Source organism: Phaseolus vulgaris, chromosome 4, assembly GCF_000499845.2.
Source record: "Phaseolus vulgaris cultivar G19833 chromosome 4, P. vulgaris v2.0, whole genome shotgun sequence".
In the NCBI taxonomy this organism is placed as follows: domain Eukaryota; kingdom Viridiplantae; phylum Streptophyta; class Magnoliopsida; order Fabales; family Fabaceae; genus Phaseolus; species Phaseolus vulgaris.
This window is the reverse complement of record NC_023756.2, coordinates 16,256,509-16,272,943: the sequence shown is the minus strand read 5'-3', so window position 1 is coordinate 16,272,943 and position 16,435 is coordinate 16,256,509. Positions and strand designations below refer to the sequence as shown.

At 46.0% G+C, this 16,435-nt stretch overlaps 1 protein-coding gene across 1 annotated transcript; it reads right to left on the bottom strand.

Annotated features, from left to right (window-relative positions):
* Positions 1-6,921: 6,921 nt before the first annotated feature.
* Positions 6,922-8,151, bottom strand: LOC137838365 (WEB family protein At5g16730, chloroplastic-like). Its single transcript, XM_068647608.1, has 2 exons — positions 7,548-8,151; positions 6,922-7,448 (listed from the first exon to the last, which is right to left on the bottom strand). The coding sequence occupies exons 1-2, from the start codon at positions 8,149-8,151 to the stop codon at positions 6,922-6,924; spliced, it is 1,131 nt and encodes a 376-aa protein (XP_068503709.1).
* Positions 8,152-16,435: the final 8,284 nt, after the last annotated feature.

Sequence of the window (16,435 nt, the reverse complement as noted above, 5' to 3'; positions counted from 1 at the left end):
TCTACTGCTGACGTCATCGACTACCGATGACCGATCAGATCATTTACTTACAAAGTTCTCAACTGTAATACAACTTCAGGTGCGTGGCGTTCCAGGTGCGAGGAATCGCCCCTCCTTCCAATGTCTCTAAGCGGTAGGCGCCGTTCCCGAGCGCCTCGGTTATTCTGAACGGTCCAGTCCACTTGGGCGACAGTTTATTCTCCATCTCGTACTGGTGGGCTTTCTTCATCACCAGGTCGCCTTCTCTAAACTGTCTCGGCATCACCTTCGAGTTATATCTTCGTTCAATCCTTCTCTTCACCGCTTCAGCCTTCAATCTCGCCTCTTCCCTGACCTCATCCAGTAGATCCAGGTTCAACCTTCTCTCTTCATTCGAGTCTTCCTCTACGAAGTTCTGGAATCTCGGCGAGCTCTCCTGGATCTCTACTGGAATCATGGCATCACACCCATAGACCAAGCTGAACAAGGTCTCATGGGTTCCTGACTGCTCGGTGGTGTGGTACGCCCAGACTATACGGCGTACCTCCTCAGCCCAGCTTCCTTTGGCTTTCTCTAGCCTTCTCTTCAAACCTCTCAGCAACACCCGATTAGCTGACTCCACCTGGCCATTTGTCTGAGGGTGCTCGACGGATGCAAACACTTGTTGAATTCCCACCCCTTCGCAAAGCTTCTTCAACAGGTGGCTTGCAAACTGAGTCCCATTGTCCGACACCAGGCGCTTAGGCACACCAAACCGGCACACAATGTTCTTCCACACGAATCCTTCGATCTTATGTGCGGTGATCTGAGCCACTGGTTCTGCTTCGATCCACTTGGTGAAATACTCAATCGCCACCACCAAGTACTTCATCTGCCTGATCGCCAGCGGGAATGGTCCCAGGATGTCGATTCCCCAAGTATGAAACGGCCAAGGGCTGTAGATCGACTTCAACTCCTCGGGAGGCGCCTTGTGCCAATCGGCGTGCTGTTGGCATTGTTTGCAACACTGGGCATACTTCTTGCAGTCTTCTCTCATCGATGGCCAGTAGTAACCTGCACGGAGAGTCCTCGCGGCCAGAGCTCGACCCCCGACGTGGCTTCCGCATATACCTTCGTGGAGCTCTGCCATGATTCTCGTGCACTTCTCGCCATGTACGCATTCCAGGAGTGGGTGAGTGAACCCAAACCTGTACAGATCGCCATCAATCAACGTGTACTTGGTAGAATTTTTCTTTACCTTCCTAGCCTCTGTCGGATCCAGTGGGAGAAGGCCATCTGCCAGGCACCGCTTGTACTGTGTTATCCAGGTGTCTGGCTCATGGATAGCGCAGACCTGCGTCATGTTTACCTTCTCTCCTTGACATGCTCTAATTCTCGGCGATCTCAAAGTTTCTTGTGTCAGGGACTTATGACTTCTCGTTGCTTTCTCCGTCGACTTGCTTATCTGAAGAACCAGGTGATTTGCCACAAATGCTCTTGGCGTCTTCAGAGTTTCTTGAATCACCGTCCTCTGTCTACCCCCTTGCCTGAACTGGCGAGCTTAGCTAGCAAGTCAGCTCGGGCATTCTGTTCTCTGGGCACGTGCACTACTTCAAAGGAGGCAAAGGAACTCTTCAATTCCTGCACATACTCCAAGTAAGCCGGCATTTGTGAATCTTTAGCCTGGAACTCGCCTGTTACTTGCCCTGTGACTAGCAGCGAGTCACTCTTAGCCATTAGCACCCTGGCTCCCATCTCTTTGGCCAGCAAAATCCCGGCGATCAGCGCCTCATATTCTGCTTGATTGTTACTGGCTTTGAAGGCAAATCTCAAAGATTGTTCGATCAGCACGCCGTTGGGTCCCTCCAAAATGACTCCAGCACCGCTACCCTGCTGGTTCGACGATCCATCCACCGAGAGTACCCAACGGAAGTCGTCCCCTTCAACTCGTGTCGCCTCAGATGAGAGCTCGACCACGAAATCTGCAAAGATTTGCCCCTTGATCGGGCCTCGGGGCTCATACTTAATATCAAACTCTGACAATTCTACTGCCCACTTCACCATCCTTCCCGCAACGTCAGGCTTCTTCAAGACCTTCTGGATGGGCAGGTCAGTCATCACCAATATGGTGAAGCTATGAAAATAATGGCGCAACCTCCTCGCCGAAAACACCACAGCCAGCGCAGCCTTTTCCAGGGCCTGATATCTCGTTTCGGGGCCCTGCAACACCTTACTAACAAAATAAATAGGTTTCTGAGCCTGATCTTGATCCTGGGCGAGCACCGCACTCACCGCCCTCTCAGTTACAGCGAAATACAACCTGAGAGGGGTTCCCACCAGCGGTTTGCACAAAACCGGCGGGCTCGCCAAATACTCCTTCAGCTTGACGAAGGCTTCCTCGCACTCCTTCGTCCAAACAAACTTGTTATTGCGCCTCAAGCACTAAAAATAGGGATGCCCCTTTTCTCCGCTAGCTGACACGAAGCGAGACAGGGCTGCCATCCGACCTGTTAGCTGCTGGACTTCTTTCACCGTAGCTGGGCTCCTCACCGCCAAGATGGCGACACACTTATCAGGGTTGGCCTTTATGCCTCTTTCAGTCAAGAGGAAACCCAAAAACTTTCTAGCCTCCACGCCGAAAATGCATTTCTCTGGATTAAGCTTTAATCTGAACTTGGCGATCGTCGTGAACAATTCTTCCAAGTCTGCAACGTGCTTGCTCTTTTCCGGCGAGGTCACAACCATGTCATCGACGTACGCTTGCACGTTCCTTCCCAACATCGGTGCAAGTACTCGATCCATCAGCCTCTGGTACGTGGCCCCCGCGTTCTTCAGCCCAAACGGGATCACCTTATAGCAATAGCACGATCTCTCCGTCATGAAGGCTGTCTTCTCGTCATCCATGGGATGCATCTTGATCTGATTATACCCCGAGAAGGCATCCAGGAAGCTCAACAACTTACACCCTGCAGCACTATCTACCAGGGCGTCTATGCTTGGTAAAGGATACGAATCCTTTGGGCAAGCCTTGTTCAGGTCAGTGAAATCGATGCACATGCGCCATTTCCCGTTACTCTTCTTCACCAGCACGACATTTGCCAGCCGTTCAGGGTACTGGACTTCCTTGATGTGGCCTGCAGCGAGGAGTTTCTGTGTTTCGTCCCTGATCGCCTGCCTCCTCTCCTCGTTGAACTTTCTTCTTCTTTGTCGCACTGGTCTCACCAAGTTATCCATCGCCAGATGATGGCACAAGAAGTCGGGATCGATCCCGGGCATGTCCGAAGCGGACCATGCAAACGCGTCCAGATGCCGCTCAATCACCTTGGCGATCTGGTCCTGGAGCTCAACCTCCAGGAATCTTCCCAGCTTGAAGATCCTTCCCCCGATTTCTCTCTCGAGCCACTGCTCGACGGGTTTTGGTTTGGTTTCTCTAACGATCACCGCCCTGGCGATTCCCAGTTCTCTCGCTTCCTCAGGGCGATTCCTTGCCTCTTCCTCCTCCAGACCAGCATTCCCCTGTCCTAGCTCAGCATCCACCATCTCCACGTCCCTTCCGGCGGTCTCTTCTGTTACCGTCGATCTGGGTTTCACACCAGGAGGCGGGGTGGTCGTTACATAACTCACCGATCTCTTGTTTTTCAGGCTATTCTCATAGCACTTCTTTGCTTCCTTCTGATCGGATTTGATGGTGATAACCACCCCCTCCATGGACGGCAACTTCACCTTCATGTGTCGGGTCAACGGTATGGCACCTATCCTGTTCAGCGTGGGCCTTCCCAACAGGATGTTGTATGCTGAAGGAGCGTTTACAACGAGGTATTTGATTTTCTCCGTTCTTGAACCCGCCACATCTGTAAACGTTGTCCTCAATTCTATGTACCCCCTGACCTCCACCTGGTCACCAGCGAACCCATACAAACACCCTCCATAGGGCCTCAGCCGGTCAAGGGGCAGCTCCAGCTGCGTGAAAGTCGGCCAAAACATCACATCTGCCGAGCTTCCTTGGTCCACCAGCACCCTGTGGACCTTCCTTCCTGCTGTTATCAACGAAATGACTATGGGATCGTTGTCATGAGGCACAACATCCCGGAGATCTTGCTTGGTGAATGTAATATCCACTTCCGGCGAGTGGTCTTCAAACATATCCACCGTCATCACAGACCTCGCGTACCTCTTCCTCTGTGATGCGGTGCATCCACCTCCTGAGAAACCCCCTGCAATGGTGTGGATTTCTCCGTGCGTAGGCATCTCGTGCTGCTGAGCTTCAGCACCTGCTGGTTGGGAGCTCGACGCACCCCCCGTCCTTCTGTCCAGCAAATAGTCATTTAGGAACCCGCTCTTTACCAGATCCTCGAGCTGGTATCCTAATGCTAAGCACGAGTCCACTGTATGGCGAAAGCCCTGGTGAAACTCACACCAGGCGTCTGGCTTTGGTCCCAGCACCTTGTCGCCCACCTTTTCTGGCGCCTTCAACCTAGCGGATATATTGGGAATGGCGATCAGATCCGCCAATCCCATGACAAACTTGTGCTTAGGCGGGCGATTGTATTCCCGGCGTGCTGGTTGCTGGCGCCCTTGGCCCCTGCCCTTGTTCTTCCTTGGATCATAAGGATGGCGAGTCCTCTGATCCCTTCTGGCCGCCGCTGTCTCCAGCACTCTCTGTGGCTGGATCCTGGTCTGGGCGCGTGGCCTAGTGGGGGCCACGCTTCCTCTCTTCTCGGCGACTTCGCTCTCGTCGGCGATGTGGGCCACCGCAAGTCGCCTAACCTCAGCAAACGTGGCGGGGTGTGCCCTGATCAACGCCTCGCAGAATGGTCCCGGCAGCACGCCTTTCTTAAATGCATAGACTAGCATTTCTTCATCCTTGGCCGGCGATCTGACCATCTGCGCTCCAAAGCGATTTAGGTAGTCCCTGAGGGACTCTCCCTGATACTGCCTTATATCAAACAGGTCGTAAGACACCCTGGGCGGTGCCTTATTCACGATGTACTGCTCGACGAAAATCTTCGAGAACTGTTGAAAACTGGTTATGTGACCGTTAGGCAGGCTCACAAACCATTCCAGCGCCGTTCCCTGGAGCGTGCTCACAAACATCTTGCAATACACGGCGTCTGATCCCCTTGACAGCATCATCTGCGTATGGAACGTGGTGAGATGAGCTTCCGGATCCTCCACGCCGGTAAAGACAGCCTTGACAGGAACCACACTCGTGGGAATAGGCGTGTCAGTAATCGGCTGATCGAAAGGCATAGGAAAAACGCGAGGTGGCGACGACGGCGCGACCTCTTCAGCAACAGAACGCCCTTGCTGCTCCTGAAGAGCTTGACGCAGCTCCTCAGTCACCTTGCTAAGCTCGTCATTCCTAGCCCGAGAGGCGGCCAGGTCCTCGTGCATTCTCGCCTGTTCTATGCGCGAGGCTTCCACAGTTGCCTGCAACGAGCGCATAATCTCTACCATCTGCGCCATGGTCATGGCGGCGGCGCCTTCAGCAGCGACGGGCGCAACTGGACTTCAACGATTGCTTCTCATTTTTCTCATGAAACTTAGCGAATCACAGAATGCAGCGAACAACACTTACTTTAGCTACGATCGATTCAGCGATCAATCGGAAAAAACTGTGCGAAACTCCGCAAGAAAACTCAAGAACACCGCAAACCTTCAAAGAAACCTGCAACTCCACCAGAAACCACCGCTTCCCCCACGGATAACCAAACGAGCGAAAGAACTCAAACTCCACCGAACAAATCACGCGTAAACAGCAGAAAACCTCACTTCACCGATCAAAAATCCAAACGAACGGTATAAAACGCGAAATCACCGAACAAATCTCAAGCGAACAGCGAACGATGGTTGCACCAGCACACAACCACACAGAAAACTACGAAAACCTCCAAGAACTCACGCTGTGGATGGGAGCAAGTTTTACACGTCCCACGGTGGGCGCCTGATGATCCTGCCTGTTGACCAGAACGCTGGAACCTGCCTCGTCAAAGGATCGACGTGTGCACCGCTTGAAACGTCCGTCCTTCTTCAAGATCCACCTCAAGAACCTGCAAAAGAACAGAGCGGCGCCGCTGCGGCCGATCGCACTCCAACGCCCAAGTCAGTGACAGAACCACCAAATACTAAGAGCAAGAAATCTCAAGGAACCGTGCAATGTTCTCTCTCACAGTAAGCTCTAAAACTCGCAAGCGTAAAGAGTATAATCTGAACGTGCGTACCTCAGAAAGTTTGTTGAGAACTCTTATATACCTGGTCACTTTCTCTCTCTTGGCAGTTACAGACCTGGACACGTGGCTCGCATCCAGTCGTACACGTGCCACCATCTGGAGCCTCCTTGACTTGGGCGCTGCTTCTGACTCTCTTTTTGGCTAAGTTACTTATGCATGGTACTGCCCAGTGCATAGCTAACTTGGGAGCGCGATCTCTACTAGAATTGGCGAGTTAGGGTGCTCTCGTACACCTTCCCTGTGGTCTCGCCGGCCGCCTTCATAATCTGCACCACCTTCATCTTCGGCGATGTGCTTGTTCTGGCGATCTCCAATCACTTGGTCGCCTGAGTTTATCATCTGGTGACTTCATCTTCAACTGGGCGATCGCCTGGTATGCTGGAGATCGGAGCACGCCAACTTAATAACTGGCGATTACACGAACCCCCCGACTTCCTTCCCTTCTCCAAATCTGGCGCCTTGTCAACACGCCTACTCCGTGGCTTGGTGCCACGTCATCACTTCCGACTACCAGGGCGGTACAAGAAGTTAAAGGTGGAAAAGAATGTAAAGATAAGAGTCGAATGATATTTAAATAAACAAAGTCGAGCGCCGGAATTATAGATAGTTCAAATGTTGGTAAATACAAATTTACAAAGAAAGTGGAAAACAATTAAGCGCTGCTCATTCCCCAAGGTCGAGGGGCACCACCTTCCCATCAACGATTTGGTTACCAGGGTCACAATTTGAGGTGTCAATCCCTGGGTTTTCGCACGTGGCTTGGGCCAGCTTTAAACCCCTCCTCAAATGTGCCCGCCATGTCGTCGAGGAGTTCTTTGTTGGATTTCTCCAATTCTTCAATCTTTGAGTTCTTGGTGGCTAGCTGCTTGTCCAGAAATTCCTTCTCCACCTGAAGCTTGTTAACATCAGCTTGGAGTTTGCCGTTTTCAGCTTGGAGAAGGTTGAAAGCTTCGATCTTCGCAGCTAGCTCCCCCTCAGTTTTCCGCAGTGTTTGCTCTCGGTCAACGCAGTGGGCTTCAAGTTTTTTCTGCTGTGCCTCATAAGCCTTTGTTGCGTCTTCGAGCTCCACGATTTTGACTCGGAGGGGCACGACCTGATTAAGGAGCTCAGCATGGGCTTGCCCCACCTCGTGCAGCCTTTTACTAGCATCTTCTTTGGCCTTCTGGCCTATCTTTAGTGAATCCTTGTATGCCACCTCTTTGCAAGCCCAGTGTTGTGCCAGACGCTCCTTCTCATCTTTCAGGGAGGCGACCTCTTTCTCTAGCGCTTAAAGGGTGGAGGCTTCGATGGCTTTGGCCTTCGCTTGCTCGCACCAGGTGCTGGCACAGGCCATGAAAGCGCTCATATAGTAGAACATGCCTTCCTTTTTGGGCCCTTCAGCTTGGCCGCACGGAGACATCTTCTCCAGGTAACCCCTCAGCGAGTCCTGCATTGGAGGAGGAAGTTCTGGAGTAGGTGGTGGAGCTGAGGTGGGTTCCGTTCCAAGCCCACCCTCCAAGGTCATTGGTTGAGAGGGGGAGGTGGCGCTTGGAGGGTTCTCCCTAAGAGACTCAGCCCCGTGGGAGGAAGAGGTGGTGGAGGTAGCAACCTGAGGTACCGCCCGGGAAGTCCTTCTTCTTTTAAAGACTTGCCCTTCAGCAGAGTCTCCCTCATCATCAGAAGGCACCGCTACCACCCCTTTGCCTTTGGCGAGGGGGGCTGGTTCAACAGGAGTTTCGGCCAGCGCAAGAGGCATGGCTGTTGTGGGGGGAGGTGAGTTTGGAGGAGAAAGAGCTGGAGGAGATGCCGATGAAGGTTGGTCTTGGGGGCGAAGGGTTGGGGAGGTAGGAGTGGTCTCAGAGGTTGGAGGTATGGAACCCCCAACCCTTTTCGCCGAAGCGTCGCCTTTGGACTTCAAGATTTCGGCGAGCCTCAACCTTCGTTGTTTGTCCATCCTTGAATCTGCACCAGTAAACAAACACATTAGCGATTAGTCCCAAGCTTAGTCACTATGGCACGAGAAGGCAGATAAATCATACACAAAGCAAAAACAAGCAGAAGTAGAGAATAGATGGTTAGAAGGGATGATTCCCATACTTATGTAGTTAGCAAGAGCTTCAGCGTCGTATTCACGACTTCTCAGAGTGGAGGTGTTGAAGGCCCCCACGCTGGCCAGGATTTGGCAAGCCTCTCGATCTGCCGAGGGCAACTCGTCTAGGGATTTAGGTTTGGTGAGCTTGACCTTCTTCACCCAGTACAAGGGGAAGCCATCGAGAGCGGTGTGGTCATAGTGAGAGCAACATACTCTGAAGAACTTGCCCTTCCACCCCTTGAAGGACTATTGAAACAGCGTTAGGAGGACCCTTCCAGATATGTTGCTAAAGCTCACCCAGAGGCTTTTCCCTTGCTTCTTCACTTCGAAGAAGTGAAGGAAGATGTCGACGGAGGGGGCGTGCCCGAAGTACCCGCACAAAATGTCGAACTCTTTGACGAAAGCCCAGCTGTTGGGATGTAGCTGGGCTGGGGCGACATTAATTTCTGTGAGTAGTTCCCTTTCGAACCTCGAGAAGGAAGGCGCATCCCAATGCGTTTGAAGACCACCTGGTAGAAAAAGAAGAAAGGGACCCCATTGTTGGCCCTCTCATCTCCGCACACAGGCTCGCCTGGGATACAGGGGAGCACAGAGATATCTTCGTCGTGCCTCCTAGCGAAGGCACGATGTTGGTAGATGCCTGATCCTTTGATGTGATCCCTCCAATCTTTCATGGAGGTTAGGGTGGAGCTCTCTTCGAGCAGCTCATTGGGGGCCCAGGAGTAAAGGGCCCTATAGTTGATCTTTGGGGGTGGAGGATTGGCCGTTGTTTTAGTACGCGCCATGGAAAGAACTGAAGAATGAAGAAAGGAAAAGGGTTTAGCGAATGAGGTTAAGGAAGAAAGGTGAAGAGAAAACCCTAAGAAAACCTCTACCCACGCGAGAAGTTCAGAAAGGGAGAAACAGAGAAGTAAGGAAGAAGAACACGAATGCAAGAAAAATAAACAGGCCCAGGCAGTTATATCCGTACAGAAGTTAAGGGGTAAAACCATTAAAGGAGAAAAATCATACCTTTTGAGTACCTGATTGGATGAAGGTTGGAAGCGCGAAAGAGAGAGCCAACGTTGCAAAGAAAGTTTGAGAAGATGAACAGTGGAGGGAATGCGAAAGAGTGAATGAAACAGTGGTTTGGAGCGCGCGTTTTCGAAAGATATAACATTAACTTGAGGAGTGCGAGAGGCGCTAAGTGATGGCCGTGCGATTGAGCCACCTGTCAAGAGATTAAAGCATAACTTAAAACGTCACATCCTCACCGCAGAGAACGTCACATCCTCACCGCAGAGAACGTCAAGTCAACTGCTCAAAGGAATGTCACGTCAGCAGGAATGCCACGTGAATGATAGGGCGAGGCCTTAGTCTTTTTGCTGAAACAAATGTCAGCTCAAGACTGGGGGGCTTGTGTACCGTCCCGTCCCCGGGCGTTGACCAAAGTCAAAGCCAAGTCAAACGTATGGTGGGACCCATCCAGGGATCCCAGGGAGGAAAGTCAATAGGTTGACCGCTTAAGACGTCGCCAGGATGAGGCGTCACCAAGTGTAGGCGTCGCCAGGTTAAGGCGTCGCGAGGTGAAGGCGTCGCCAGGTTAAGGCGTCACTAGGTTAAGGCGTCGCCAGGATGAGGCATCGCCAGGTTAAGGCATCGACGGTGTCACCCCCCGATACCCACAGGTAGGAAAGACCGTGGAGGGGGCGACACCACGAGGGGCCTCAGTACCTCAGAACAGTAATAAAGAAAAGAGAAAGGTGGCTTCAAGGTTATATTCCCAGTACCAGTGAGGAGTAACCTGACTTGTGAAGTACCCACGCCACCTCTGGGAGACCCCTGGGACAGAAATAACCCATGAGAGGGCCACGCCCAGGGGCGAACCATGTGCGTGGTACGAGAGGAAGGTAGATACACTCCCAGGGCGAGTGACTAGAGGCATGGGCGCATGAGTTGGCACCCAAAAAGTCACCCCTTGCGCCAGATGCATTTCGAAGAATGAGGACTTACACGATGGAATATCCATAAGTTGGGTTACGACGCTGTAAGGCCCTCCACGTAGAATACCGATCAAGTCAGAAGAACACATGGCAGTAAGCATTGAAACATCAAGGTATATAAGTTTCCCTGAAAGTTTGCTAAGGTACGTTTTTATTCAGTTTACGTTTGAACGCTTTAAAGTACTTTAACCGCTGTAAATGCTTTGAACGTTTTAAACGCGTCGAACGTTTCTAAGTGTTTTAAGTGCGCTTTAAGACGCTTTAAATGCGCTTTAAGACGCTTTGAATGCTTTAGACTTTTAAAAGAGGCTTTAGACGTTTGAGGGAAGGGGGGAGATTCAGTTTTACACACACTCTAGTTGCTTGCTAGCGAACCTGCTGTACATACAGGAAATTAGAGAGAAATCAGTTACTCAGTTATTCAACCACCTTCAGAGCATCCATCCACGGTGCTCCGATACTTCATCGTCGGAGTGCAAACGGCCGCGAGGGCGCCCCTTTTTTCTCTCTGTTTCAAGTACTCACAGTGGCACAGGGAGGATATTTGGAACAAAGACGAAGGAGTCCTTGATACACGGGTCTTAGCTACGCACGAAGCACAATCTGGTCAACCGGCAGGAACAGTTTAGGTTTTGGTTTGGGGTTAGAATTGTTGTAAGATCAGTGTTGATACTCAGACAAAGCTTTTTACATTCTGTTTTTAAAGATTAAAGTGTTTTTCCATGCAAAGGGAAAAACAACCAAGTAAAGTTTCGAAATAATTGGTTGTTTGTTACTTAGCTGGAAGAGCTGTTTTAAAACTATTTTTTGAATCAGTTGCATAACTGACAAAACCATTCAATCGGTTGAATCGTGGTTTTAACCGATTAAATGTGTGTTTTCACAACAATTTTTTGAAAGTCTGTTTTAACTGTTTTGGTCGTTCCAAACTGTAGTCATGATAGCTTTTCAAGGTTTATAAATTGAATCTTAGTTTTAACAAGACAAGATTGATGAAACAGAAGTGATTGATATTCTGATTGTGTTTTGATTGAGAGATTACAAATCGTTTGTGAAAAGTTTTCTACCAGGTTTGTTTTAGCAAGATTACCTTTGAAGCTTTGCTGTGGTTCAGAGAACTGATCAATAATGTTCTAGTGTATAGGGATTCCATGTGTTTTCCTATCTTGTTCGAGTTCTTGTAATTGTTCAATATTACTTTCTGTAGAACTGTGGTAAAATCCTGTAAAGTCAGTGTGATTCTGGCTTTAGGTGTTTTTTGTGTGCAAAGAAGGTGAGAAAGCTTTGTGGGATTCAAAGTCACTTCTTTGTGGTTGGTGTATGTGTGATTTGTATTTGATTGCCTAGTGAATACTCAGTGGTTTGGCTGAGGATTGGATGTAGCTCTGTGATTGAGTGAACTAGTATAAACTCTAAGTGTAATTCTCTCTATCTCTTCTCTCATTAACTGTTTGTATTTTCCGCTATCATAAACAACCGATTGAATAATAATTTCAACCGGTTGAATTTCTGCTATTTGTTTTTGTTTTTGTTTTTTTTTTTTGTTAGCTTTCTGGATTGCTTTTCTGAGTTGATTGTTAGGAGTTTCATTGTAAGCCAAGTTGTGCGAAAATATTTTGAAAACAATTCACCCCCCTCCTCTTGTTCTAGCCATCTATTCTAACCATTTGTGCACAATATAAGGTCTTTGCATAACAATCACATGTGTTCCTATCCACATTTAAATCCAGAAGCATAGATTTATGGAAATTGATTTTTATACCTGAAGCAGGCTCATAATACCTCACACATAAAAAACTTATCATCTGCAAATTGAGCATACATGAGTCCACCCACCTCGAGCTTGTTTACTCTCACACCTTTTAGCATCTCACTTTTTACGGTTTTTCTAACTAACCCCGCAAGGCCTTCCGCTGCCACAAGAAATAAAAAAGGTGCTAAGGGTTTTCCTTGACTCAACTCTCTTTTTGGTTTAAATTCCTTTGTAGGGCTACCATTTCCCAATACTGAAATTTATTGATCAAGAGTGATCAAGTGCTTTGAATAATTCAAATTGTGCTTTGAAGAATCCAAATCCTTTGTGCTTGATGCAAGGTTGTGTTGTTGCTGTGTTTTGGGAGGGATCTGGGTAGTTTTATATGTAATCCACTCCTTTGTTGAATCTAAAGCTAATGTGTTTTAAATCGTTTTTAAAATAAAGTGTTTTTCAAACTAAGTGAAAAACAACCTGTTGTTTTGTCGAATCAACCAGTTGTTTTACTCTTAGGAGTTTTTGAAAAGGTTGAGAATTGTTTAAGTTTGGTTGACTTAACTTCCAAACCAAACAATCGTTTGTTTCGTGGTTTCAACCAATTGTTTCTTTGAAAATCCTAACAAAATTTTGTTTTGGTGGTTGAATGTGCTTTAAATGATTTCCAACTGAATACGCTCCTTCATTAAATGCTTTGACAAATCTTTGGAAAATATAAATAGTTTGTTTATGTTTTTAAACAAGTTAGAAAATCAGATTTGAGTTTTTCAGTTGTGAAAGAGTTGATTCAAGATTTGAACATTCACATCAAAGCTTTGGGTTTTCTATGAGAATGGAATAGGATTGCATTTGTATTGATTTTAGATTGTTCTGTAAACAAGTGTAATCTCTTCTCAACCTTTTGTATTTCTGGTGTTGTGTTGCCAAGAAGTGTTGTGTGCTCCTGAGGTGGTCAAGATCAATACTCTTGGTGTGTGAATTGCCAAAGTGAGTGTGTTTCTTGAAGGGTTCAGGGTCACCTGCTTTTGTGGATTCTGTGTTGTAATCTAGTTTGATTACTTAATGGATTACCCAGTGGTTTTTTGGGGACTGGATGTAGCTCTTGATTTAAGAGTGAACCAGTATAAATAGTTGGCGTATCTTTCTCTTACCCTTAAACTCATTTACATTTTGTTTTTAGTTTCTACTGGTATAAACAACCGATTGTTTCGCATAAACAACCGACTATTTTTCTGCTGCTTTGCTGTTTTATTGAACTTGTTCATGGCTAACCTGATTTCTATTCTGATTTTTGTTAAACTTCTAAAAGATTTCAGAAACCTCTCTTAAACAATTCACCCCCCCCCCCCTCTCGTTTAAGGCCATATATTCCAACAAAATCGATGCAGAGAATAACATATCGAAAAGGAAGTCCCATCTGACCGAGTCATAGGCCTTTTCGTAGTCCACTTTCATACATAACTCACTTTAGGTACTAGAGCAATGAATGAAGCATTACATCCCTTAGAGATACTTTCTGTATCCTGAAAGTGGCTAACCGCTTCAAAGATATAATAATTTAGGACTTCCCAACAATTCTTAATAAATTTGAGATTGAACCCATCAGGCCTTAGACTTTTCTTCCCATCACATTGCCATATTGCTTCCCTTATTTCTTCCTCAAAAGAGTATGTTATCAACTTTGATTGTTCCTCCTAAGATACAGATTTAAACTCAATTGCTCCAAGTATGACCCTTAAATCCTTAGTGGTTTTGAATTCGTCTTCAAACAAATTTTTTGCTTCCTTTCTTACCACTTCAGGATCCTCATACCATTGACCCCTGACATCTACTCCTTTAACTTCTTTCCTCATTCTTCTCCATCTAATTATAGATTGATAGTATTTTGAATTCAAGTCGGCATGCTTTAACCAGTTTGACCTAGCCTATTGGCACAAAATATAGTCCATCTTATTATTTAACACCCTGAATTGACTGACAAGGTCCATCCTTTTCAAATTAGAATTATCCTTTAGGTCACTGTTGTCATCTTGGTTGTCCAAAACCTCTATTTCCTTCAAAATATTTTGTTTTGTTGTGTCTAAGTGATGTGCGTTGATTTTAGGATTGCACATTTTATGGGTTGCACTTTGTTTATGGTTTTTTTTTATTTTAAGCAGAATATGGTGAGAAACGCAAAGAAGATTTCCACTGGACACGAACTTAACCAAGTGGTTAATTAAGTGTGAAGGTTCACTTCTAGAGGGCAAAGAGAAAACACAATTATGGTGTGATGATGAATAGGTGCAAAATTAAAGAGAATATAAAGGAAAGAAAGAAGATAGAAACGAAATAGAAAAAGATGAACACGAGAACACATATAAATGGAAAAATAAAAAGATGAAAGGAAAGAGAAGCTTAGGATGATGAAGGTGTCGTTAAGCCACTTGGAGGGGGAGGAGACTCCAAGATCAGTGGTGAAGAGCCGCCACTTGAAGTGTAGAGCACTCAATATAAGACCCAAATTCTAGGAGACTCAGCTCACTAAACACTCTGATAGAGTTTCTTTTCTATTCAAAATTTATATGTGTAAATTACATGAGGCAAGACATCCTTTATATAGGAGAGAGTGACTTAGGGAGCAAGAGTGAGAGAAGCAGGGGTCTCATTTGTGAGAAACCTTCTAGAAGGTAGGTCAAAAAACCCTAAACCTAGGTACACTTGTCATGAAACGTGAGCTTGGCACAAGTCCAATTTGTGCTAAGTACACCCCAATTTATGCTAAGCGAAACCTACTCTAGCTTATTCTTCTATTTCGACCCCTAAAGTGAGCCCAATTTATTTACATAAACTTGTCTTTTAAAAAGACCAAAAGAAAAAACATTTGATGCTCTGGTTTATGTCTGGTTCTTCTTCTGTTGATGTCCTTCTGAAGTTTGGTGGGGTCTTGTCTTGGATGTTGAGATGACTAACTTAATTGTGAAGTGGTTGTTGTATCCTGGTTATCTCCTTGTCTGGTTGGGTTGTATCATGCCTCTCAAGTTGGAAAGAATTCGACCTCAAATTTAAAACTCCGATAAATAACATAGTTAGTTTGTTCACTTAATTTCTATATGTGAGTTGTGAAACAAACTTATGTTCATTAAATTTTAGGAGTTTGGGTGGAATGGTTCTAGTTACATGTAATGTTTGTGAAGAATGCGTAGGATCAAAGGGAATTTGGTGTGAAAATCTTCTTATAAGGTGTAAACCTTTAGAAGGATTTTGAAAATTATTCTCACTTTTCTCTAACAGATGTTGCATGTAATTAGAGCTATTAATAGATAAACAAGAGAAGGAGTGAGAGTACCAAAGTGAGTCGACAATATTTATTTGGACGGATCAACATTACGATTTTCACCATGTTTGGTGAGGTGATGAACCCCATTTTTTTATTTTCGTTAGCTTTTTCCGATTTTCTTATTTGTTTTATTTTTATTTGGTCTTTATTTACATCTTTTAGAGATACAGGTTCCAATATGATCTTATGGCCTTGTAAGTGAAAAGAAAACTTGTTAGTTAGGCCATCGTGTAAAGTTTTCCTATCATATTGTCATGGCCTTCCTAAAAATATAGGTTGGTTCCATGGGTACAACATCACATAACACCTCATCTTTATATTTCCCAATTGAGAAAGATATGAGGACTTGTTTATTAACAATTATTTCACCCTTTTCACTTAGCCATTGCAATTGGTAGGGCTGTGTATTCTCCACCACTCTTGTCCTTGCCACATTTGTACAACTAACCTCATCAATTATCAAGGAACATAATTTGTCATTAATAAGGCACCCGGTATGGAAAATATTTTCTCTTTGACTTTCATCAAAAGGTTTTTGAAGTTGTCCAACATGCTCCTTACTACTAACAAATCACTTTCACATGGTATTTCATACTTGTCCTCACTTGGGGTTTTTGAAGAGGAAGGGGAGCTAGCTCTAGATGATTGGGAACTATGGTCACTCATGACTATCCCCCTTTAACCATCATTATTCTTTTACTTGGGCAATTAGCAACAATATGCCTAAAACCTAGTCATTTAAAGCATTTTTTACTTGAGGTTTTTGTGGGTGATTTAAGAGTAAAAGGTTTATCTTTATATTTTTTATGATGTGGGGTGGTTTCTTTTAAGAAATTGGAAGGAGAGTCTTGGTTTTGAAATTTGTGTTTGTCCTTCCAAGATGATTTGTAAAAGCCATCATTATGAGTATTTTTAAAAGAATTTCTCTTCAAAACTTGTGATTCAACCTTGATGGTTAGGTGAACTAATTTTTAAAAGAAGTATACTCATATAATTCTACAACATCTTGTATTTCTCATCATAAATCCCTCACATATCTAACAATCTTTGACTCTTCACTTTCTTGCATATTAATTTTAGTCAAAGTTACTTGTAAATCTTCAAAATACTCGTCTACATTGTTAG

Coding starts and splice junctions, on each gene's coding strand:
- LOC137838365 (XM_068647608.1), bottom strand. CDS start 8,151: ATGTGTTTGTTTACTGGTGCAGATTCAAGGATGGACAAACAACGAAGG. Junction 7,449..7,547: donor TGAAGGGCCCAAAAAGGAAG/GCATGTTCTACT, acceptor TTTAAGCGCTAG/AGAAAGAGGTCGCCTCCCTG.